The 24,208-nt window shown below is 44.4% G+C and overlaps 2 protein-coding genes and 1 pseudogene across 2 annotated transcripts in view; 1 reads left to right on the top strand and 2 right to left on the bottom strand.

The window, feature by feature from the left end:
* CTNNA2 (catenin alpha 2) overlaps positions 1 to 24,208 on the bottom strand; it is a 1,329,932-nt gene that overhangs the window by 382,334 nt on the left and 923,390 nt on the right. The gene's annotated exons all lie outside the window — the stretch shown is intronic.
* On the bottom strand, positions 8,042 to 8,159 carry LOC133065703 (small nucleolar RNA SNORA72; annotated as a pseudogene).
* On the top strand, positions 13,595 to 15,175 carry LRRTM1 (leucine rich repeat transmembrane neuronal 1). Its single transcript, XM_061156260.1, has one exon. The coding sequence runs from the start codon at positions 13,595 to 13,597 to the stop codon at positions 15,158 to 15,160; it is 1,566 nt and encodes a 521-aa protein (XP_061012243.1). The 3' UTR covers positions 15,161 to 15,175.

The raw sequence follows: 24,208 nt of genomic DNA, 5'->3' as shown, positions 1-24,208 counted from the left end.
CAAAGGGGCTCAGTAAAGGACAGAAATGGTATGGACCTGACAGAAGCAGATGATATTAAGCAGAGCTGGCAAGAATACACAGAAGAACTGTACAAAAAAGTTCTTCATGACCCAGATAAACACGATGGTGTGATCACTCACCTAGAACCAGACATCCTGGAATGTGAAGTCAAGTGGGCCTTAGGAAGCATCCCTATGAACAAAGCTAGTGGAGATGCTGGAATCCCAGTTGAGCTATTTCAAATCCTAAAAGATGATGCTCTGAAAGTGCTGCACTCAATATGCCAGCAAATTTGGAAAACTCAGCAGTGGCCACAGGACTGGAAAAGGTCAGTTTTCATTCCAATCCCAAAGAAAGGCAATGCCAAAGAATGCTCAAACTACCGCACAACTGCACTCATCTCACACACTCAAAAAGTAATGCTAAAAATTCTCCAATCCAGGCTTCAACAATACGTGAACCATGAACTGTCAGATGTTCTAGCTGGTTTTAGAAAAGGCAGAATAACCAGAGATCAAATTGCCAACATCTGCGGGATCATCGAAAAAGCAAGAGAGTTCCAGAAAAACATCTATTTCTGCTTTATTGACTATGCCAAAGCCCTTGACTGTTTGGATCACAATAAACTGTGGAAAATTCTGAAAGTGATAGGAATACCAGACCACCCGACCTGCCTCTTGAGAAACCTGTATGCAAGTCAGGAAGCAACAGTTAGAACTGTACATGGAACAACAGACTGGTTCCAAATCAGGAAAGGAGTATGTCAAGGCTGTATATTGTCACCCTGCTTATTTAACTTATATGCAGAGTACATCATGAGAAATGCTGGGCTGGATGAAGCACAAGCTGGAATAGAGATTGATGGGAGAAATATCAATAACCTCAGATATGCAGATGACACCACCCTTATGGCAGAAAGTGAAGAAGACCTAAAGAACCCCTTGATGAAAGTAAAAGAGGAGAGTGAAAAAGTTGGCTTAAAGCTCAACATTCAGAAAACTAAGATCATGGCATCCCGTCCCATCACCTCATGGCGATTAGATGGGGAAACATTGGAAACAGTGTCAGACTTTATTTTTGGGGGCTCCAAAATCACTGCAGATGGTGACTGCAGCCATGAAATTAAAAGACGCTCACTTCTTGGAAGCAAAGTTATCACCAACCTAGACAGCATATTAAAAAGCAGAGATATTACTTTGCCAACAAAGGCCCATCTGAGGTGAGAGTTGGACTATAAAGAAAGCTGAGTGCAGAATTGATGCTTTTGAACTGTGGTGTTGGAGAAGACTCTAGAGAGTCCCTGAGACTGCAAGGAGGTCCAACCAGTCCATCATAAAGGAGATCAGTCCTGGGTGTTCATTGGAAGGACTGATGTTGAAGCTGAAACTCCAATACTTTGGCCACCTGATGCGAAGAGCTGATTCATTTGAAAAGACCCTGATGCTGGGAAAGATTGAGGGCAGGAGGAGAAGGGGATGACAGAGGATGAGATGGTTGGATGGCATCACCGACTCAATGGACATGAGTTTGGGTAGGCTCCGGGAGTTGGTGATGGACAGGGTGGCCTGGCGTGCTGCAGTTCACGGGGTTGCAAAGAGTTGGACACGACTGAGTGACTGAACTGAACTGAACTGATTTAAGGAGCGATAAGAGTTTAAGTTAGAGGTGCAGACACTATTCCTGCTTATGACTCTTTTTCCTTCCTGTCTTCCTTCTTTTATAATTTTGTTCTCATATAATAGAAATGAATATAAGTAGTTACTACAATAGAATTTGAACTATTTCTATTATTATATTTTTATTTATATCTATTTATTTTATCTATTATTTATATCTTTTATTTTACTATGTTGAATCCTTCTGTTTGGAAACAGTTACTTGCTCAGGTCATGCAGCTTGTAAATGGCAGAACACTTCTCAGCCTAGAGTCAAAAATTTTAAAAGTTCCTTGTAGTAAGCTATTCAATGTCTCAGATTCTTCTGCTAAAACACAAATACAGAATTACGTTCTGAAGGACTTGATCTCTAGCGTCATCTTATTTCATGTTTGAGAAGGTAATGCAAGGTCCATTTAGAGAGAAATGATCTTAGGCTGATATAAGTTGCCAATGGCAAACTCTCTTGGGCGAAGGACTCAAAGTCAGCCAGTCCTTGACCCAGAGTCCATAGACAGATAGCACTGATTTTGCACTCCCTTGGTGACTCAGATGGCAAAGAATCTGCCTGAAATTCAGGAGATATGGGTTTGATCTCTGGTTTGGGAAGATACCCTGGAGAAGGGAATGGCAACCCTCTCCAGCATTCTTGTCTGGAGAATTTCACCGAGAGAGGAGCCTGGTGGACTGCAGCACGTGGGATGGCAAAGAGTTGGACAAGACTGAGCAACTAACATGTTGTCACACTAAAAATGTCACTTTGCAGCTTTACGCATTGTTGGGTAGCCTCTCCCAATATTGGTGGCCCTTGACCATTTGGGCTCTTCTCAAAACCTGCCAATCTCCTCCACGTTTTTTCTTTTTCACAGCCAAGTAAGTTACTTATTACTCACAGCCTCAGGGCCATGCCTACTATTAGAGGTCGTTCACTGTGGACTTGGGCAGTGTGTCCTACTTTATTCCTCCTATTGAAGTGCTCTCCCCCTCTTCCGCTCCCTCCTATTCTGCCATGTTGAGAATCATCACTTTAAAAGAAGCTTTCCAAACTAGTATTGCATAAGCTGAATAAGGTCTACAATATCACCTGTGTATAGAATGGAATTCTTAAAAATTAGAATTTGAAAGCCTTTAATCAAACCGTGCACTTGCAGATAGCGCAGGCCATATACTCTCCATCCACATTACCTCACCAGTCTGCAAAGACTTCTGATTGTGCATTATGTGTGTGTAGACACTCAGTTGTGTCTGACTCTTTGTAACACTTTGGATTATAGCCTGCCAGGTTCCTCTGTCCATGGGATTCTTCAGGCAAGAATACTGGAGTGGGATGCCATTTTCCTCCTCCAGGGATCGAAACTGCATCTTCTGTGTCTCTTGAATTCTTTATTCCCTGAGCCATAGAGGAAGCTGATTGTGCATCAGCTGCAATGTAGTCTTTCTCACTGAGGACTTGCATCTACTGCCACCACGGTAACTACCAATCATGTTTCAGGGATTCCCTTGATCCTTATGTCCAGATGTAACCTCTGTTGATGTCTTTAATTGCTTACTCTTATTTATTTACCTATTTATTTATTGAGCCCTGCCTTGCAGCTTGCGGGATCTTAGTTCCCCAACCAGGGATTGAACCCAAGCCCTGGACAGTGAGAGTTCAGAGTCCTAATCACTGGACCCCCAGGGAATTCCCTTTAACTACTTACTCTTAGCTCTAAACATTGGAGTTTTCTCTCACATCTTACTCTTCCTTGCCTTCCATCTATCATTAATCAATCCACTCATTTGAAGTCATCTTTGTTTCGTGGAGACATCACCATGTAAAGGATTGTGGATTGCAGTACAAAACCATGTTTGTGCTTGTCCTGTCCTGTCCATCTCTAATGTAATATAGTCAGTCTCACATGATATCTCAGTGGGGCAGATATGGGAGCCTTCCAACTCCTCTCCTTGCTTTCAGTATCCTTTTTCCTGCTCTTCATGTTCAAGACAATCATCAGGATTTTATTCCTTGGACCCACATTTTAGAAATCATAATCCTGATGGAAAGACTTCTCAATCTGGCTCTAACCCTCCAGTCTCATCTCTCCCCACTTCCTCCCTTTCATCCTGTGCTCCAGACACTGTAAACATATCAGAAGCACCCTATAGCATTTTCACAGATGTTGCCTACTGGCTGGAGTAGCTTTCCTTCCCTCTGGTCAACCCTCCTCCTTTTCTCCCAGCTCCTCTGTCCTTGCTCAGTTGGGTACAGAAATCTCTCCAACCACAGTTCCTGTTTACATCTCTGCCACAGCATGAATCACATTGCTTTGTTACCATTACCTCCACTCCAGATTCAAGAATACCCATGGCAGGGACCACATTTTGTCTAACTTTATCTCAACAACTAAACCTCCATTTGACTTAAACTAAGAAAAACAAATAAGAACAGCAGCAGACACTGATACTAAATTATTAAAAAGGCATTCTCAAGGTGCCTGTGAAAGATTAAGTGGTTCCAGAGAATGGGAGATGGCTGAATAAAGACACAAATGCATTCAACTGGTTAATTTACCACAGAAAGCTCACTGCTCATGGCTGGTGAGGGATTTCCCACACAAATCAGATGTATGAAATGTAGCCACATATAAATGGCACTAATCTGTATGATTTCAAAAGCTTGGACCTTCCTGGGTCAACAATGTGTGCCTATATGTCAATGTAATATAAAGCTTTTTTATATTTAACTCAGATTCTCCAGGCTATTGAATAAGCAAGAATCCAAGCCAGTTAATAAACACACTTCAGCAAGAATCTCCAAAAAGTCAGCACTGTGCCAGATTGCACTAAGAGGAAAGGGGGTACATTTATCAGTGCAATGTGGAAAGTCCTATGCTTTTTATATATGGCTTCTCATAACTAATGGTCTTCCACACCTACAGGGGTAGATATTAGAGGGTTCTAAAAGCTGCAAGGACAAAATTAGCAACATCTGGAAAATTCTATAAAACAAGATAATTAACTGTTAAGATGTATCACAGACAGAATTTACTACTGAATTAAATTGGTTTCATTATTTGTGGTGAGGAGAGGAGGTGAGACTTGTTAATATCAAACAGAAGAACTGTAGTTGTCCAGTTATCCCCATAAATCCTTGGGGCCTGAGAAAAAAGAGAATTTTACACCAGCATCTTGTTACAGCATTTGAAATCCAAACTTTTAGAATCACTTCTTAGTATGGTAAGTGCCCAGTTAATGTCAAATACACCTGTCAGTTTACAATTAAATAAATGTTTCCGAATCTGTTCTGGCACATTGGTTTGATGCCATGTACTGGGCTTAGTTGCTCAGTCATGTCCGACTCTTTGTGACCCCAGGGACTGTAGCCCGCCAGGCTCCTCTGTCCATGGGGATTCTCCAGGCAAGAATACTGGAGTGGGTTGCCATGCCCTCCTCCAGGGAATCTTCCCAACCTAGGGATCAAACCTGGTCACCCCATATTGTAGATGGATTCTTTATCATCTGAGCCACCAGGGAAGCCCAAGAATACTAGAGAGGGTAGCCTATCCCTTCTCCAGGGGATCTTCCCAACCCAGGAATTGAACCGGGGGTCTCCTGCATTGCAGGAGGATTTTTCACCAGCTGAGCTACCAGAGAAGCCCAGGTTTGATGTCATAGGATGTCCCTAATAAGGGGGTGAAGCCATGAAAAACCAGATTTTGCATGATTGAGATAATGTTTGTGAATCATAAACAACAGTGCAGAGTCTAGTTCATTTCACAAATGTATTTAAACACTCTAACTTCCACAGAGCATTGTAAGTAACAATGCATTGAACTATCTTCAGACATGAACACCTCTGTGGAAGTAATCTGGCTGGCCAGTCACTTAATAGGATGTGGGAATGAAACTCTCGGAAGCTCCCAGAAGGAACAGTGAAGACCCCAAAACCCAAGGCTCCCTCTGCCTCTGCATAAAGGAGGGAGGGAATGGGAATGGGAAGAAAGGATGGTTCCAAGTAACCAAGAACAGATTCCAACAGGGATCTCAGTGGGCACCCCAGCCAGATGAAGGAAAGGGAAACAAAGAGGCTTCTAGTTGTGGTGGAATGTGTGTGTGTGTGTGTGTGTGTGTGTGTGTGTGTGTGTGTGTGTGGAGTATACCAAGGAAAAGAATAAACCAGCAAAAGAGATATTAAGAGATATTGAGATTGAAATATGTACAACCTTTCAGGAGGACAATCTGGCCTTAGGTATTGAAAGATTTTTTTTAAAGTCCTCACCCTCTGAACCCAATCTTGAGGGCTTTACTCTTGTGACTTAATAACCCCTGGCAGGCCCCACCTCCATATAACACCACATTGGGGATTAGGTTTCAATACATGAATTTGGGGGGGATATAAACCATCAGTCTATTGTAGTGTATGTATGAGGATGTTCATCCCAGTCAATTTACAATGGCTAAAAACCAGATGCAACCTAACTGGTAAAAAAGAAGAGATGGATAAGTTTATTAGAATGGTTTGCAGTTATTGAAGATGATCCTATCAATTTGTATTTGGCTATGGGAAAACGTCAACAATGAAAAAATCAGTTACCAAGTAGTATGTATTGGCATAATGTTATTGTATTTTTAGAAAATATAAATACATATCAAATAGACCAATTCCAGAAGAATATGTGCTTAACACTTGGCAGTTTATCTCCAGATGGTTAAATTTTAGGTGATAATCGTCATTTAAAATTTTTTTTCTTGTCTTTTTTCCTTTCTTCATTTTTCTTTAATAAAAAAGTCAAACTTAAACATCCATGAGAAATACATACAGACTGAGAGTGATAAGAAAGGTGAGGTGTAATATAAGCCAGGGGATGCATAAAACACGTACAAGGGCTCTATACTTACTGCCATAGGTATGTGTGTGTGTGTGTGTGCTCAGTCTTATCTGACTCCTTGCAACCCCATGGACTGTAGCTCACCAGTCTCCTCTGTCCATGGAATTTTGCAAGCAAGAAGACTGGGGTAGGTTGCCATCTCCTACTCCAAAGGATCTTCCCAACCCAGGGATCAAACCCACATCTCTTGCACTGGCAGGCAAATTCTTTACCACTGTGCCATCTGGGAAGCAACCAACCTTTATTAAGAGCCCTACTAAGTGCTAAGTACTGAGATAGACACAGACTTTGAATTCTGTGTTTGGAATTTAATAGGACAGAACAAGATTCAGAAGATGCAAGGTTTTTATCTGAATTCTACCACCAATCTCAGGCAATCGCTTAACATTTCTGACCCTTCAATTCCTCAATTATAAAGCTAGACATTAATGATATCTGGGTTACTTTTTCAGGTTAGAATGTGAATACTTCTAATAGAATGCTCTAATAGAATGCTTTTCAAAATTTAATTTTAACCTGGAGTTAATGGTAAAATGCAGATTTGATTCCACAGATCTAGAAAGAAACCTAAGCTTCTGCCTTTCTAACATGCTGTAAGGCTGCTAGTCCTAGGCTTACACTTTTGAGTTGCAAAACTCTAATATACATGGTCTCATTGAATTTTCCCCAAGAATCCTCTAAGATAGCCATCCTTGGTCCTATTTCACTGATAATAGAGTGACCTGTGTAGGATCATACTCAGAGAGAATGGGAAAGCAGAAGTCTTTTTATTCCTAAGCTCCAAGATGTTTAATGTCGCATTCAGTTCTAAACTACTATAATTAGAAATGACTGCCACACTCATATAAAGTGAACAGCACCAGCAGCAGAATTGATAAGGGTAAGCTGTTAACAGAGTTCAGAAGAATGAGAGATTTCTTTACATGGGAATCAATAAAGAAGACATACAGGAAATTTAACATCAACCTTGAAGGATGGTGAGGATGAAGGTAAGCAAAGATGAAGAGAGTATATACAGCAGTTAAGTGTAATATGGCATGATCAGAGCATATGACAATGCAGAGGGAGCGTGCAGAGTGGGGCCTGGGATAGCAGAACAGGCCTCAGGAACTAACCCGTGTATTTATTACAAGAGTCAAAGATAACTCAAAGGTGTTCAGTCTTCGAGACTAGAAAGTGAAAGTGAAGTCACTCAGTCATGTCCAACTCTTTGTGACCCTATAGACTGTAGCCTACCAGGCTCCTCTGTCCATGGAATTTTCCAGGCAAGAGTACTGGAGTGGGTTGCCATTTCCTTCAAAACTAGAAGGATACAGCAAACAAAAAAAATTCAGCATAGCATTGGAAGCCCTTTTTTAAAAAATATAATTCATTTAATGTCAACTGGTAATCATCAAATTAGCAATGGTCACCTTCAAAAGTTATTATACAAGCTATGCTATCATTTCTCAAGGTTGACCACATACCTGAAGTCACAGACATTTCCCATCTAAGATGCATCATTTAAACCAGACTTAATTTATCACCAGTATTTGTAAAACCACACCTAGCTAAAGAACTAGGTCTGGGGACCAATACGTGGTCTTAATACAGGGAAGGTTTGGAAGCCCTTTACCAACTTCCTTCCTCTCCCAACACTTCCTCTGTCCTTGTCCCTCTTTTTCCCTCTGAGAAATAGGGAATCAATTCACTCATCAAGATGTAAGGCTTTCAGTTCCCTATCGTAGGTATGCTTTCATGATGTCACCCCTCAGGTCTGCGAGTCTACGTCTTGAGTCTTTACTCCATAAACTTTACTTTTTCAGTGAAGCTTTTTAGCATTGGCCCCATCTTACCTGTCAGCTCTTCTCATTTATGTGTTCTGGGGACATTTGCTCTCAAGCACTGGGCAATAAATAAATATTATCAGCAAATTCCCTCAGTGTCTGCTTCTTTCTCCTACCTAAAGTTCCAGGAGGAAAGCACTGAGTCATTGCATTTCCTTGGTTAACTCCCACGATTTAACATCTTGCACTGAGCATAGTAAGTACTGCCTTAGCGCTATCCATATTACTACCTTGTTCTAAGAGGAGGATAAAGTTTGATAAGGAAAATGACCTTTTTTTAAAAAAAATATGCTCCTTTTAAGTAGATCTCCTGAGAGAAGCCTTAAGTCCTTACCCTTTGGCTCCATATACATTTTCCAAAGCATGTTGTAAAAGGCCAGTTGTATGCAGCCTGACCATAGGAACAACAGACTTAATTTTCTCCTTTTGAAATTGTGACTCCCACCCTCCTTCCCTACCTCTAAATGTTTCCTTTTAAAGAAAAGCCATGGCTCACTGCTACTGAAAATTAAAGATAATCACATAAAGATCAAGGTCCAGGCTGGTGCAAGCACTGAAAGAACATTAAAATCACGACTTGAATCTCTCTTGTCCTGAGCACCAAGGATGCCTAATGGAAGGCCAGTCTTCAGAATGCATGCTTATATCAGACTTTTATCACTTGTACCTCTTGGTTCACAAACTATTTTGACTCAAACAAATTGGAGGTGGCTTTCAGTTGAGATGAAATGGGAGAGGTACAACATATTCATAGATACAACATATTCAGTCCTGAATATTCACTGGAAGGACTGATGCTGAAGCTGAAACTCCAATTACTTTGGCCACCTGATGCAAAGAACCAACTCACTGGAAAAGACCCTGATGCTGGGGAAGATTGAAGGCGGGAGAAGGGGGCATTCTGAGATGGTTGGATGGCATCACTGACATGATGGACATGAGTTGGAGTAGGCTCCAGGAGTTGGTGATAGATAGGGAAGCCTGGCGTGCTACAGTCCATGGGGTCACAAAGAGTCGGACACAACTGAGCAACTGAACTGAACTGATATATATATATATATATATATATATATATATATATATATATATATATATATGTATACAGTAATCTGTGTGTGACCACTCCCCACCCCATCACTACATCAAGTACCAAGAAAAAGCAGAAGAGTTTATTATGCAAAGTTAAATGTATAAGGTTTAGAAGAAGAGGAATTAATTACCTCTCCTCCAAGCTATACTTCTGGCCTCCCCAGCTGCATCAAACTCGCTCTTCCACCTCCTCTTAGTTCCAGATTGTGTTTTGGCAATCAGACTCACACTTCAACTACCTCAGAGTTTCTTCCCATTTTCAGAAGCCTCAATTTCAAGATTCTTGTCCTTTCTTACCCCACTCCCCAATCACGTGTTGGCCTGATGGCTTGAGGTGGTTTCCTTGATGCTCAACTAGGAAGATATGCCTAGTCTTTTCTCCTGTACAAACATGGAAGCTATCAAGGGTGTTTTAAAGGGTAAAAAGTATCTCTCATCAACATCCAAGGCTCAAGAAGACATCTACCAACAGAAAGCTGTGCTTAGCCTGGAAAAAGAGGTTGATCACGTATACACACAAGTGTCACATTATAACCTAGCACATTAGATGTTTTCACAAGAGAGGTACATAGATATGAGAGCTCAAACAAGAGGAACAAGAGAACTTTAGGCAAACTCTTTCCTTTTCTTGCTTTTAATTGTGTTGGACCCTAAGACGCACGAAATTAAAACTGGTGAAAACCAGCCACATCAACTTGCTGTGGTGACTCAAAAGTTGCCGTTTCTCAACTCAACTTTGCTGAAACACTTGATTCATGTTGTTCTTATTTAACCTAATTTGCATTGATTTAATCAGGGCTGGTATGCTTTAAATACATAATAAATTGGGATTCTGCAACTCAGATGACTTAGAATAGCTAAATTTCAATAAAGCTCATTTCAATCTGTTAATGTATACGGTTCTGCCAAGGGGTTTAAAACCGTAGAAAAGATGCAAACTTGCCACATTAGAAGTGGGAAAGGTTTAAAGATACCATCCAGATGAAATGATTTGCGGGATAATAATGTGAAAAGCAATATATATATGTACATACATATATTTTAATTACAGCCGAGACACATCTTCTACGTTTTAAGTAGCGTACTTAAAAGAAAACTCACATATAAATGCAGTGAATTTAATTTTATTCTCCTTCCTTCTTGCCAACACTCAACTCTTTTCTGCCTCTCTATACCAGCTCTACAAATCAAGTGACATCCAAAGTGGGACCTCTTCTTGCCCATTTGGCAGGCTCTATCATCACTTTGCCAAGCTGCCTACATTAGGAGAATTTTCTTCCTTGCAGCCATGGGGATTGGGTGGCTTGTACGCAACAATACTTGCTGAATGGTTGGCCAATGTTTACCCCTGCCCGCCCCAGCCTCCCAACCCTTTATAGCTTATGGCTCAATCAGCCGGCTTGCTGTCAGGAATAATTGTCTTGGCAAGAGGCGAAAACACTTGATGGTGAAATCGTTTGTCTGTTAAAGTGTTCTGCAGCACCTTGAAGGTGCCAGGACAAAACCCGCAGGTGCTCAGCACAGAGTTGAGAAAGAGGCAAGAGCGACCGCGAGGCAACCGTCAAGAATGGGATGGGAAGACCACCACTTTGATGTGGGAGAGGAGCTGTGAGACCTTGTAAGAAGCTGTGAGACCTTGAATAATCACCCAGTGAATCTTTGCCTGGGTTTTGTTATGTACAAAATTAAGGGGGTTGATTTTCAAATGTCTCTTTTAGCTCCTAAGACAGCATGTGATGTCTAGGACATTCAGATTTTTCCTTCCAATTAAATGATGCATCTCAGAGATGAATGACCAGGGCAGAGCTCAGAGGAATACAAAAATGGAATGATTCATGCCCTTGTTCGTATGACTTTTCCTGAAAAGTACCACCAGTTTTTGGTGACTTTGATTCCACTGGTTGGTGTCTTCAGCTTGGGTGTTAAGACCCAGCCAAGTTACCTGTCCAAAGCAAGTCCAGTTCATTCATATCAAATGTGAGTACAACTACAGATGATGCCCACTTATTTTCAGTACCTAACAGTCAGACATGATAGAAATTCAAAGTGAGGAGATGGGAATTCACATTTGATTCTCCCTATCACCATTCTGGGCATCTTAGTCAAGAAGGTAGGCTTATCCACTCACTTCCAGCAGGGCTTCTGTCATCCTTAAAAAAAAACAAAAAAAAAAAACGACCAACAGGTTTCTGACCATAGCAATGCAGACCCTCTCCAAACAAGCTGAGACAAGATAGAGCTCATCATAAGCTGAAGGAGCCCATCCATAAATGATTGTTAATGGAAATAATCAGGCAAGGACATCTCTTCACACTCAGAAGGCACAATTTAGTAACAGTGTCAAAGCTTAAGTAGAGGTGTGTATGGAAGTGGGTTTAAACGACCCCTTCTCTGCTCATTTTCTGGCATATTCCCCTGGAGTGGAGTGTACTGCAGGGCTCTGTAATCACCGTGAGCAGCACGTCAGGGTCAGCCCTCCCGGTGTCAGGCAGTAAAATCTTTCTTTAATCCACCCGGGACCTCACAGACATCTATGGAGCCTGGTGAAGCTCCGGAGGGATCTTGGGCAAGAAAGACTATCTGTACACAGATACACATACATTTCAGCCACTCTGGGTCTCCTACCTTTGGACTGGGATGGCTTCCCAAATCGACCGAGTTTGAAAAGCATTCCCCCATCCCCACCCCCACCCCCCCACCCCATCCACCACCCAAAAGGGCTGGCTGACTGCAGAACTCCAGTGCCCGCAAGGAAAAAAAGAAAGAAAAAAAAAAAAAAATCTCAGCCAAGTCCCCACAATCATTGCCTTCCTCTAGCTTCTCTCAAGTTGCTTTTCTAAAGCAAGGGACCAAATGTTGATTTCTCTACGGATTCCTACGTACCTCTTACACGTAGACAGCTTTAAAGCGGGAGGGGGGAGGCATTCCTCAAAGGGAAAGGAGAGGGGGAGCAGAACAGAGTATTTCAGTCTCCCACTTGGAAATATCTCAGTGGTTGATGATGCTTTCCCATACCTCCATCCCCCCCCCCCTTTTTTTTTTTTTTTTTTTGAAATATGGACCAAAAAGCTGAAAGTGTTTTCCTTTTCATCAAAGAACATATATTACTTTAGTGGTTCGGGAAAATGTTGGTTTTCTGCCCACCCCTTTTCAATCTGCCCATGTCTGAGGTGCTCCGGGAAGACGCACAATCGTGAGCAGCTTACGACACTCAGTGAGCAGTAGGTGCCGGTGCAAGCTCGCGCCGCACACTGCCTGGCGGAGGGAAGGAGCCGGGGCGCCGCTCCCTGCTCCCCGCGCCGCCGCCCGCACCTCCCCGCCGCCCGCAAAGGATGAGCGAGCCCGCTCTCCGCAGCCGCCCCGGGCTCGAATGGCAGGCGGTCTCCGCGGAGGAAAAGGTGGCGCCGGTCAGGGGTCCTTTCCAATGACGGACATTAACCAGACTGTCAAATCCTGGGGAGTCGCGAGCCCCGAGTTTGGAGTTGTTTCTTTTTTTTTTTTTTTTCCCCACAACGTCACAGTCCGAACTGCAGAGGGAAAGGACAGCGGCAGGAAGGCGAAACCCCGGCTCCCCGCACGTAGTTGGGAAACTTGCAGGTCCTAGAAGTCGCCTCCCCGCCTCGCCGGCCGCCCTTGCAGCCCGGAGCCGAGCAGCAAAGTGAGACATTGTGCGCCTGCCAGATCCGCCGGCCGCGGACCGGGGCTGCCTCGGAAACACAGAGGGGTCTTCTCTCGCCCTGCATATAATTAGCCTGCACACAAAGGGAGCAGCTGAATGGAGGTTGTCACTCTCTGGAAAAGGGTGGGTAAGACACTTTTTAATTAAATTCTTTCCCGAAGATTTTTTTTTTTTTTCCTCCCTTTTCTTTGCTGCAGCATCTAACATGGACCAAATCACCATCTCTTTGATCTTTTTCCGTGGCTGTGAACTTTCTATGCTGCCCAGCTTTCTGCATGCTTAGAGGTGAACGTGTGGCTTTGGGGAGTGGGGGGGGGGGGGTCCTGCTTTATTTCAATATATTTATTTGATTGTTGCCCTTTTCTCCCCCCTCCCCCGCCCCCCCCCCCCTTTCCCTCGGAATAAAATATGATGTAGATTTCTGACCGAGCGCTTCCAATGGACATTCTCCAGCCTCTCTGGAAAGATTCTCGCTAATGGATTTCCTGCTGCTCGGGCTCTGTCTACACTGGCTGCTGAGGAGGCCCTCGGGGGTGGTCTTGTGTTTGCTGGGGGCCTGCTTTCAGATGCTGCCCGCCGCCCCCAGCGGGTGCCCGCAGCTGTGCCGGTGCGAGGGGCGGCTGCTCTACTGCGAGGCGCTCAACCTCACCGAGGCGCCCCACAACCTGTCCGGCCTGCTGGGCTTGTCCCTGCGCTACAACGGCCTCTCGGAGCTGCGCGCCGGCCAGTTCACGGGGTTAATGCAGCTCACGTGGCTCTATCTGGATCACAATCACATCTGCTCGGTGCAGGGGGACGCCTTTCAGAAACTGCGCCGAGTTAAGGAACTCACCCTGAGTTCCAACCAGATCACCCAGCTGGCCAACACCACCTTCCGGCCCATGCCCAACCTGCGCAGCGTGGACCTCTCCTACAACAAGCTGCAGGCGCTGGCGCCCGACCTCTTCCACGGGCTGCGGAAGCTCACCACGCTGCACATGCGGGCCAACGCCATCCAGTTCGTGCCCGTGCGCATCTTCCAGGACTGCCGCAGCCTCAAGTTTCTCGACATCGGATACAATCAGCTCAAGAGTCTGGCGCGCAACTCTTTCGCCGGCTTGTTCAAGCTCACCGAGCTGCACTTGGAGCACAACGACTTGGTCAAGGTGAACCTCGCCCACTTCCCGCGCCTCATCTCCCTGCACTCGCTCTGCCTGAGGAGGAACAAGGTGGCCATTGTGGTCAGCTCGCTGGACTGGGTGTGGAACCTGGAGAAAATGGACCTGTCGGGCAACGAGATCGAGTACATGGAGCCCCACGTGTTCGAGACCGTGCCGCACCTCCAGTCCCTGCAGCTGGACTCCAACCGCCTCACCTACGTCGAGCCCCGGATCCTCAGCTCCTGGAAGTCGCTGACCAGCATCACCCTGGCCGGGAACCTCTGGGACTGCGGGCGCAACGTGTGCGCTCTGGCCTCCTGGCTCAACAACTTCCAGGGACGCTACGATGGCAACTTGCAGTGCGCCAGCCCCGAGTACGCGCAGGGCGAGGACGTCCTGGACGCCGTGTACGCCTTCCACCTGTGTGACGAGGGGGCCGAGCCCACCAGCGGCCACCTGCTCTCGGCCGTCACCAACCGCAGCGACCTGGGGTCCCCCGCCGGCCCGGCCACCACACTCGCTGACGACAGGGAGGGGCAGCCCGACAGCACGCCCGAGCCTGTCACCGTGGCTCTCCCCGGCGAGCACGCCGAGAATGCCGTGCAGATCCACAAGGTGGTCACCGGCACCATGGCCCTCATCTTCTCCTTCCTCATCGTGGTCTTGGTGCTCTATGTCTCCTGGAAGTGTTTCCCAGCCAGCCTCAGGCAGCTCAGACAGTGCTTTGTCACGCAGCGCAGGAAGCAAAAGCAGAAACAGACCATGCATCAGATGGCTGCCATGTCTGCCCAGGAATACTACGTTGATTACAAACCGAACCACATTGAGGGAGCCCTGGTCATCATCAACGAGTATGGCTCGTGTACCTGCCACCAGCAGCCCGCGAGAGAATGCGAGGTGTGATTGCCCTGGAGACTCTCAACCCGTGCGCTACCAAATATGCCTGGACAACCGGGGCGGGCCGGCGAGTGCCAGGCTGGGGTCTGTGCTCTGATACGGTCCTTGACTGAAACTGTAAGGGGATCACTCCCAGAGACTTGACATTTTAGCTTTATTGTGTCTTTAAAAAAAAAAAAAAAAAAAAGATCAAACACAACAAAACCCCACCCCACAACCTTCAGGACAGTCTATCTTAAATTTCATATGAAAACTCCTTCCTCCCTTTGAAGATCTGTCCATATTCAGGAATCTGAGAGTGTAAAAAGGTACCAATCATTGATTTTTTTTTTTTTTTGTAAACTTAAAATGTTTAAAATAAAATAGCATTTACAGTTTTTACAGACTGGTGTAACCTAAATGAATTGTTACCTGTGTTAAGAGAGAAGTAACAGTTACAATTTCCTACCTCTGTGTGTGTGTGTGGGTGGGTGTGTGCATGGGTGTGTGTGTAGGGGTGAGCGATCTAGTGGCCAGAGGGAAAATCCAGAAATTCAAGAGCAAAGTAGCCAGGCTCATTTTGAGACATTAAGAAGGACAAACAGCTTATCAGGTGGATGTACCCCGCATGATTAAGTACTGAAAATAGTCAGACCCTCTATATTATGTTTGGGGGAGCGCAGTGTAATTTAGCCACTTTAAAGCAAGTGAAAGGTGAACTGAGGACTGAGCATCCTTGATGAGCCTTGAAGGCAGAGATCATTGCAAATGCTTTTTAAAAGGCAGTGCCAGACAGTTTATCCTATGAACAAGAAACGTTTTTGCACTTAATACAAAGCATCTTTCAAATCAATTCAAAACCTCACCCCCAAATGCCTCTGTTCTGCTGTGCCTTTGATTCACCAGACTTAGTAACATTTGTGCCCCTTTTCCATACTCTTCTGAGTGAAAGACCCTCAGCTCCTGCTCTCTTGTGGGTTGACTCAGGGAAATAAGGCGGAATCCAAACGCTTGGTGATGAGAGCTGTGCTTCCTGGAGCATATTGCTAAGACTGCAGCAGGCTGAGGCTCTCCCGGGGACAACACACTCCTAGCTGCTGTGGGGAACAGTGGGAACAGTGGGGAACAGTCTACCTCGGGCTGAATGCCTACCTGGGTGCTGCCTGAAGCAGGAGACTTTACAGGCAGGCTCATATGGAAGTGATGGGGGTGGGGTAGAATGGGAAAGATGAGCTTTTGAGCCTATCTTCCGATATTACTGAGATGGGAATAATTTGTTAACCCAGTATGGAAAAGCTGCCTCTCTTCAGATTACCCTGTTGTGTAATGCTTGCTTTCCCTGTGATGTTTTAAGTTTTTTCTGTGTTGGGGTCAATGACTGCCCCTTGCCAACCTTCATAGGTTTCTAGGTCCATAGAGATGTAGACTGTTAATTGAACTAAACTTAAAAGTGGTACCAGGCGGTGGGTGCAGGGAAGGAAAAGGGGAGGAGGTGTGGTGGATGGGAGGGGTCTTCCACTAGCTAGCAATTTAAGTAAATGCATGATTGAAATAAACTGTCATGAGTGAAAACTGGTGAACTAATATTGTCTGGAGTCTAAAAGTCTTCCTCAAACTCAGGTACTTAACCTCTCTGAATGATCCTGCAGACAGGCATCTTTCTATTTTCCCTTTTCTTTTGAGAGAGAGAGAAGTCGGAATAGCAGGAAGAGGGATGGGGGTAGAAAAGATACATCACCCTCTCCCAATATGCAAATACTTCCAGTCACCCATCTAAAGAGGCAAAGTCAGCTGTTTGAAATGCAGAATGGCATCACCAGGAGGTTTACTTAAGCTGAGGATTGAAGGTAGATTTCTCTTCCACCTATGGAGAAATCACTGTGCCTAAGAATACTGCTTCTAAGAGACTAAGAAGCTCTTTCACGAGAAATATTTTGCAAATGTCTCTAAGATGTTAAGCCTTGGTAGATAGCTTCTTACATATATATACATATACACACACACATGCACACACATACCATAAACTCATTCTTTCTGATCAAGAGACCTCATCTTATTTTGTTTATAATTAAAACATGACTTTATGACATATACTATGCATACAGCACCCATTTAGACTACTAATGTTCTAGAAGAGAGGTGCCTTGATAACTTCAAGGAGGGGGTTTTGGATTCAGTCTTTATGATCATTTGGGGATGCCATTGTAAATACCATCTTGGAGGGCAGGGGTTCCAGGGACATCTATAATGAAATTCCACTGAAGAGACCTCGAGAAGACAACTGATTTTCTGGGGAAAAAAAAAAAAAAAAAAAAAAATTCCCTGATTGTGCAACTGTAGGAGTCAATCCTTGGATTCCGTTGATTTAATCTCCTCCTAAGAAGCCTACTGGGATCCAGTGCCAAAAGCTGCTCTGGTTTGGTGCATTAAGGGCCCTGTTGGTGTGCTTGTAGGGAAAGCTTCCAGAAGCTGAGCCTTTCTGGAAAACAGGAGAGGCAGAGATCCACCCTAAGCCCTAGAAATGTGGAGACTGGAAACTGGAGAATCTCCTATCCTGAAGACTTTTTTGTCTCCTTCACTCTTCTTTTTAAAATGTGGCCATGAGAAAAAAATGAGAGAATAATCATGCTTTGTTATATGCTGCTAACACCCCCACTCCTCCCCATATGATTAAACACCACGTATACCGAAGATCTGAAGTCCATGTAAATCCAAAGAAATATTATTATAGAGAGGACTCTGTACTCTGAGACCTGGAGAACTAACGATGGTCATGCAAAGCTATGTTCTTACTTTGTGTGTGCGCATGTGTGCCTATGTGTCTGCGCTGTCTTTGTAGGCAAGCAAATATGTTTTCTACACAAACAGAGAAATTCAGCTCATCCCATTTCATGCTCCTGCACTTCTTGCTTTGGAGAATAGAAGTGGGAGGGGGGAGGCAAGAATGAGGGAAATCCGATAAGTTTTAACTAAGGTTTTATGACACTTGAAATCTTTTCTTTCTTAAATTAATTGATCTTTAAGCTTCAACAAACTTGCTCTGACCCCCTCTAAGGAAACTACTGAGCATTTCAAAGAGAATCTGATTTTTAAAGGTGTAGCACCTTGTTTTTGGTGGTTGTTCTTCCCACGGAGGGTGCTAATCTCATTGTCCTGTGCTGTCTGGAAAGAATTTAAAGCCAGGATTCACGTCTCTTCCTGGGCATTGTGATGGATTAAGCCTCCATTTGCACTACCTTCCCAGCTGATTAAAGTTCAGCCCTGGTATAGAGGTTTCTTGAATATTTATATAAGGAAAAGAAAAAGTCTTTTGAAATGACAAATGACACTCTCGGACCAGTCTTAGCCCTGGTAGGTTTTTTTTTTTTTTAGGTGCTACCAGAGGGAGCAGGTTAGATGAAACCCTTTCTCTGGCCTTCACTCCCAGGAAAGGCAGTCCTTGGGGCTCAGACTCCAGCTCTGAGAGTTGAAACCACCCGGAAGCTCAGGTTCTCAAGACTGCAAGGTTGCCATCACAGAGGAAAGGTTATTCTGGTGAAAGGAAACGTTTAAAATCCTTTTTTCAATATTCTCTGAAGCTCTTCAAAGTCTAAGCGTGCCTCACCTTCCTCTCTGCCTTCAGGAAGGAGACTTAATATTAAACAACACATTCATGAACGTGTAGGTCATTAGAGGGGCAGACACCACTTGTTACTTCTCCCAGGTTTCCGGAGCAACTGCACACGGATCGCTGGAAGGTTTAGGGGCTTCCTGTGTTCCTGGGCTGTAGTCACCGAGCTGTCAGCAAGTTCAGCCTACATTCTGTCTGGCATAGCCACGCATTAGAGAAGAGGGCACTGGTGGATCACACACCCTGGGAAAGTGAAAGGCATCAGATACCCTTCTCACACGCAGCATTACCAAGAGACCAGAATTTGCATCTGTTTTGGAAAATGGATATTATAATGTTTCGGGGGGAGTCAAAATAAGCATCAATTATTTCCTCTAGATAGATGGTTGTTGTTGGTTGATTTGGGCTTGCCGTGGATGGAATGCTAAATAGCAAGGAATTAACTGGAATGTGACTATTACACAGGTTCCTGAAGTATATTTTGGGAAAAGTTTAGGGATACACATATACATGTGGGTGCTGAGTTGCTTCAGTTGTGTCTGACTCTTTGCAACCCTATGGACTGTAGCCCGCCAGGCTCCTCTGTTCATGGGATTGATTCTCCAGGCAAAAATATTGGAGTGGGTTGCCATACCCTCCTGCAGGGGATCTTCTCTACCCAAGGATGGAACTGGTGTCTCTTTTGTCTCCTACACTGGCAGGTAGGTGTTTTTTGTTTTAACCACTAGTGCTACCTGGGAAGCCCACACATGTGCATATTTATATGTAAATGACATAACATGACACAAAATAGCCACAGACAGATACTACATTGTCATATATATATATATCTCCACATGCATAACCACATACACATGATCCCATTATATAACTATATCCCCCAGCATTAATTATACTCCTACTTTCTTCTTCCATGATCAAACTTAAACTCAGAATCAGTTTTATTTAACTGATAAAATCAATCACAACATGTAAAGGGCTGAGGTGGCTGATGGTATTTTCAGGCATTAGTTAATGAGCTGATAGAGGCTTTGCAGGCTGGGGAATCTTCTGGGCTCCTCATGCCAGTGCCATAGGAGGGTGTATGCCTGCTACCTAGTGGTAAAAGCCAGCAAAGCATTCTTCTGAGAACATGCACCTAACTAAAAAGTTCCACCTCAGGGTTGCAAAACATTTCTGCATTAATCAATGCTCTACTCTGACTTTTTCCCAGGGATTCTAGGGGGCAAAATTCTTTCTCTTATAACTGGGCCCCATTTCCTGGCCTCCCTTAATTGAATGCCGCTTCTGGAATTTTACTCAAAACAAAAGCCTGACTATTACTATTACTATTATCCTTAATGCTGAGTTGGAGTTGTAAATAAGACAGAGGAAACATACTTACTGAGTGGTTACTTGGTATAAGAATCTTTATCTGGACCTTATTTTTACATGAGCAACCTGAGGCTTAGAGAGGTTGAGTGCTTTTGTAGAAAGTCACCCAGCCAGTAATTGGAAGCATAGGGCATTCACTCTGATGGCCTTTCAACTATGTTGTTAATGTTGTTGTTTAGTCGCTAAATTATGTCCAACTCTTTTGCAACCTTAAGGACTATAGCCTGCCAGGCTCCTCTGTCCATGGGATTTCCCAGGCAAGAATACTGGAGTGGGTTGCCATTTCCTTCTCCAGGGAATCTTCTCAACCCAGTGACTGAACCTGCATTTCCTGCATTGGCAGGCAGATTCTTTACTACTGAGCCACCAGATAATCCCAGTATGAAAGCTCAGACTTTCAACTATGGCCTCTTTCTAATTTCCTTGAATGGGTGCCTTCTCCACTCCTCTAGCCAGCAAAGACCCTAGGACTTGCCTGGGCTAGGGTACATGCTCACCATATTCTTGGTGGATGACATGGGTGCAATGCTCGCCTCCAGGAATTTTCACCCTGACTTTGATTGCTCTGGCCTCCGGTTATCAGGTCATGCAGGACTATGTCAACAAAGCAAACCTCTCACAGGCTTCCAGGAGCAGAAAGTTCAGTTAATCATCCCGTCTAGCCACCAACCAGATGACTTTGGACTCAGAGACACTAAGGTGTAGCATGTATCTAGTATCTATATATTATTATTGGGGGTTTATTCACCTTCTCTTCTTGGTCACTACATGGACTATGTCTTGAAGGTGGTGGTTCTCAATCAGGAGCAAATCTGCCACCCAATTAATATAATGTTTGGAAACATTTGTGATTTTCATGCAGGGGCGTTGGATGCTACCAGCCTTTAACGAGTATAGGTCATGGATCCTGCTGAACATTCTGCAGTGTAGGGGAGGTTCCTCTTAACAAAGAACCATTTACCCTAAAATGTCAAGGGTGCCTGAAATTGAGAAACTCTGCTCCCTGGTATAGAGTAACAATGCCATCAACACCACCATGTTGCATTCCAGCTTTGCTTGGAGTGGTTCACCTAGATATAATGCCTTCTCATGTTGCTCTCTCTTGAGAAAGTACTGGAAATCTAAATGAAAACCCCTCAGGTTGGTTGCTAATCAGCACGAGGACCTGTAGTTAGTGCATGCTTCTCAAAGAACATATGGCAAAACTTAAATTAACTGGGACAAAACTTGTCAGAGCCCTCCACTGACCCACTTTTTCTCTGCTAAGACTTCATTTAGGAAACAGAAAAAAAAAATGCCAAGTTAACAGTGGATATTTAATTAACAAGAGGGAAAATGAGACACTTGATATTCCTTCCAGGAGGAGTTCTGATGTCTGAATAAATTCAGCCCCTCTGCCTGGGCTTTTTCCCTGCTCCAACCAAACCTGGAATGTCTCCGAGGTGTATGTAGGCTTTCACTTTAAAAATCAAGGGGCTTACATGGAACCCTGCTCAATGTTATGTAGTAGCCTGGATGGGAGGGGAGTTTGGGGAAGAATGGATACATGTATATGTATGGTCGAGTCCCTTTGCCCTTCACCTGAAACTACCACAACACTGTTAATTGGCTATACTCCAATACAAAATAAAAAGTTTATGAAAAAAAAAAATCAGTGTGCTTAGTCTAGTGAGTGGTGGACCTATCAATCAGAGACCTGGTCTCAGAACCTAGAAGCATGAGGATCTAGAGATTCAGGCATCACAGACTGAAAGGCATTTGGGGCCAGCCAGGCCACATTGATAAGTGAAGTTCATAGGCCTATGGCATTAGGAGAACTGGAGAGTTCACTTAAAAGTGTAATTTACTTATTCATTTATTGGCCGTGCCACGTGGCATATGGGATCGTGGTTCTCTGACTAGGGATGAACTCACCCCCACCTGCTTTGGAAGCATGTAGTCTTAACCACTGGACCACTAGGAAAGTCCCCCCAAATGTAATTTACTTTTGATGGGTCCTAGTTAATCAAAAATTCTGCAGGCCAAGTCAAGAGAGTGTTCTGGGAGAAACCCGGTCTTGAAGTCAGGAAAAATGTCTTTAGACCTGTTGCTGGTACTCACAGGCCTTGAGTCCACCTCATTCTCATCTAAGCTGCAGTGAGCCCCTCTCTCTCTCTCTTTGCCTTCAGGTATTCCCTTAGGACCTTTCTGGTTCTGGGCTTCTATTTTATCATTTTCCCCGAACAATAAAACATAAAACAAAAGTAGTTTTCAAGCTAGTACCACTTAACCAGAAAATTAAAATTCCCCTGAACTCCCATTCCCCAGATATTCTGATTCATCAGGCTTGCCTGCATCTGAATGAGAAAAGGTAGATAAAAAATCACAAAGACGAGGGGCTTCAGAGGGGGAGGTGGGAATACCAGAAAACAGATGAGAAAGTGCAGGCATGTGTGGGTGGAAAATAGGGCTTTTAGAACGTGCAGGAAGATGAAAGGAAACCCTAGAGAGGACGCAGGCACTCACACTCACCCACGCATGAGAAGGGGAGACACAGGGGTCTGCATTGAAGCAGGAACAGCAAAAAGGCTGAAGAACACCGCTGTGGTGGGGGTGGGCTAGGGTGGGGGCAGGGAAGAAGTACAGGACTCTTGGAATAACTTACTAGATTTGAGTAAGTGGCTACAATTAATACTAGGAATTCAGAGTCATTGAATAAAATGAGTGGAAGGAGGAGGGATGGAGAGAGGGAGAGATCAGGAAAAATAAAAGTCAAAGTTGTGGCAGGTGGGGAGGGGAAGAGAGAGGAAAAAAAGAGAGCAAAAAGGGAGTTTCAAGATTTGTGCTTTATGTTGATCAAATAATCATTGTATGTAGTTGTGATACACCAACTCTACTCCAAAACTCCTTTTAATTTCTTTCCTTATTCTGATCTACTGGGTTGGCTATTTGCTTCTTCTCAATGTCATGTTGGGAAGCCATTTTTCTCCTTGCTTTATGAGAAAAATAATTTTCTAGCTGCATCCCTCTTTCTTTTGCTCAGCTAGGAAAATGCTCTCAACCCTGGCGGCACACTGAAGCCACTTGAGGGCTTTAATAAATAGTAATGCCTAGGTCCCTCCCCCAGAGATGCAGGTTTAATTGATCTGGAGTGTGGTCTTGATGAGGAAATATTTCAAAACTTCCCAGGGGATTGTAAAGTTCAGTCAAGGCTGAGAAACACCGAGCTAGAGGGTCACAAGAATTGCCACATTTGTAGCTCAGCAATGAGTGAGATTCACAGGTCTGACTAGAGCTCTGTAAGAAACCACGGTGGGCTGGTGGCGAGGCCAGATGGGGGTCACTAAGTGAGGAGGCCCTGGCCTCACTGACTCCCCCTGGTGGAGCTGATTGTGAGAAAGATGTACTAGCTTAGATGCGCTTGGCATTTGTCTCTGAGTACTCCATAATTTACTGCTGCTGCTAAGTCGCTTCAGTCGAGTCCAACTCTGTGCGACCCCATAGACAGCAGCCCACCAGGCTCCGCCATCCCTGGGATTCTCCAGTCAAGAACACTGGAGTGCGTTGCCAGTTCCTTCTCCAATGCATGAAAGTGAAAAGTGAAAGTGAAGTCGCTCAGTCGTGTCTGACCCTTCGAGACCCCATGGACTGCAGCCTACCAGGCTCCTCCGTCCATGGGATTTTCCAGGCAAGAGTACTGGAGTGGGTTGCCATTGCCTTCTCCGCATAGTTTACTGAGTACTCTTTTATTTTCTTTATTTTAATTCTCCCAACAAGCACAGAAGGCAGACACAACCTTGTCCCATCATTTAGACAAGAAGACTCAGATCAGGAGAGGTTAAGCAGTTTGCTGAAAGCCTGGAATTGCATCTTCTAAATTCTGTGCCCTCCTAACTCTATCATTTCCCTTTCCTCCTCTGATTGGTTGCGATGAGGCAGGGCTGACCTTGCTCAAAATACTAAAGTCAGTAAGTCTTCCAGCAGGAGTCCTGGAGAACACACCGCACTCATACTCCTATATCCTCTCATTCTCTAGCCGGAGTCTGACAATGACGAAGTTTGGTATCACAGGCTTGCTACTGCCCTTTGGTTCTTCCCTTCCCCTCACCCCC

Source organism: Dama dama, chromosome 11 (genome assembly GCF_033118175.1).
Source record: "Dama dama isolate Ldn47 chromosome 11, ASM3311817v1, whole genome shotgun sequence".
Lineage (NCBI taxonomy): Eukaryota > Metazoa > Chordata > Mammalia > Artiodactyla > Cervidae > Dama > Dama dama.
The sequence above is the reverse complement of the archived record's forward strand: the minus strand, read 5'-3'. Positions and strand labels throughout refer to the sequence as shown.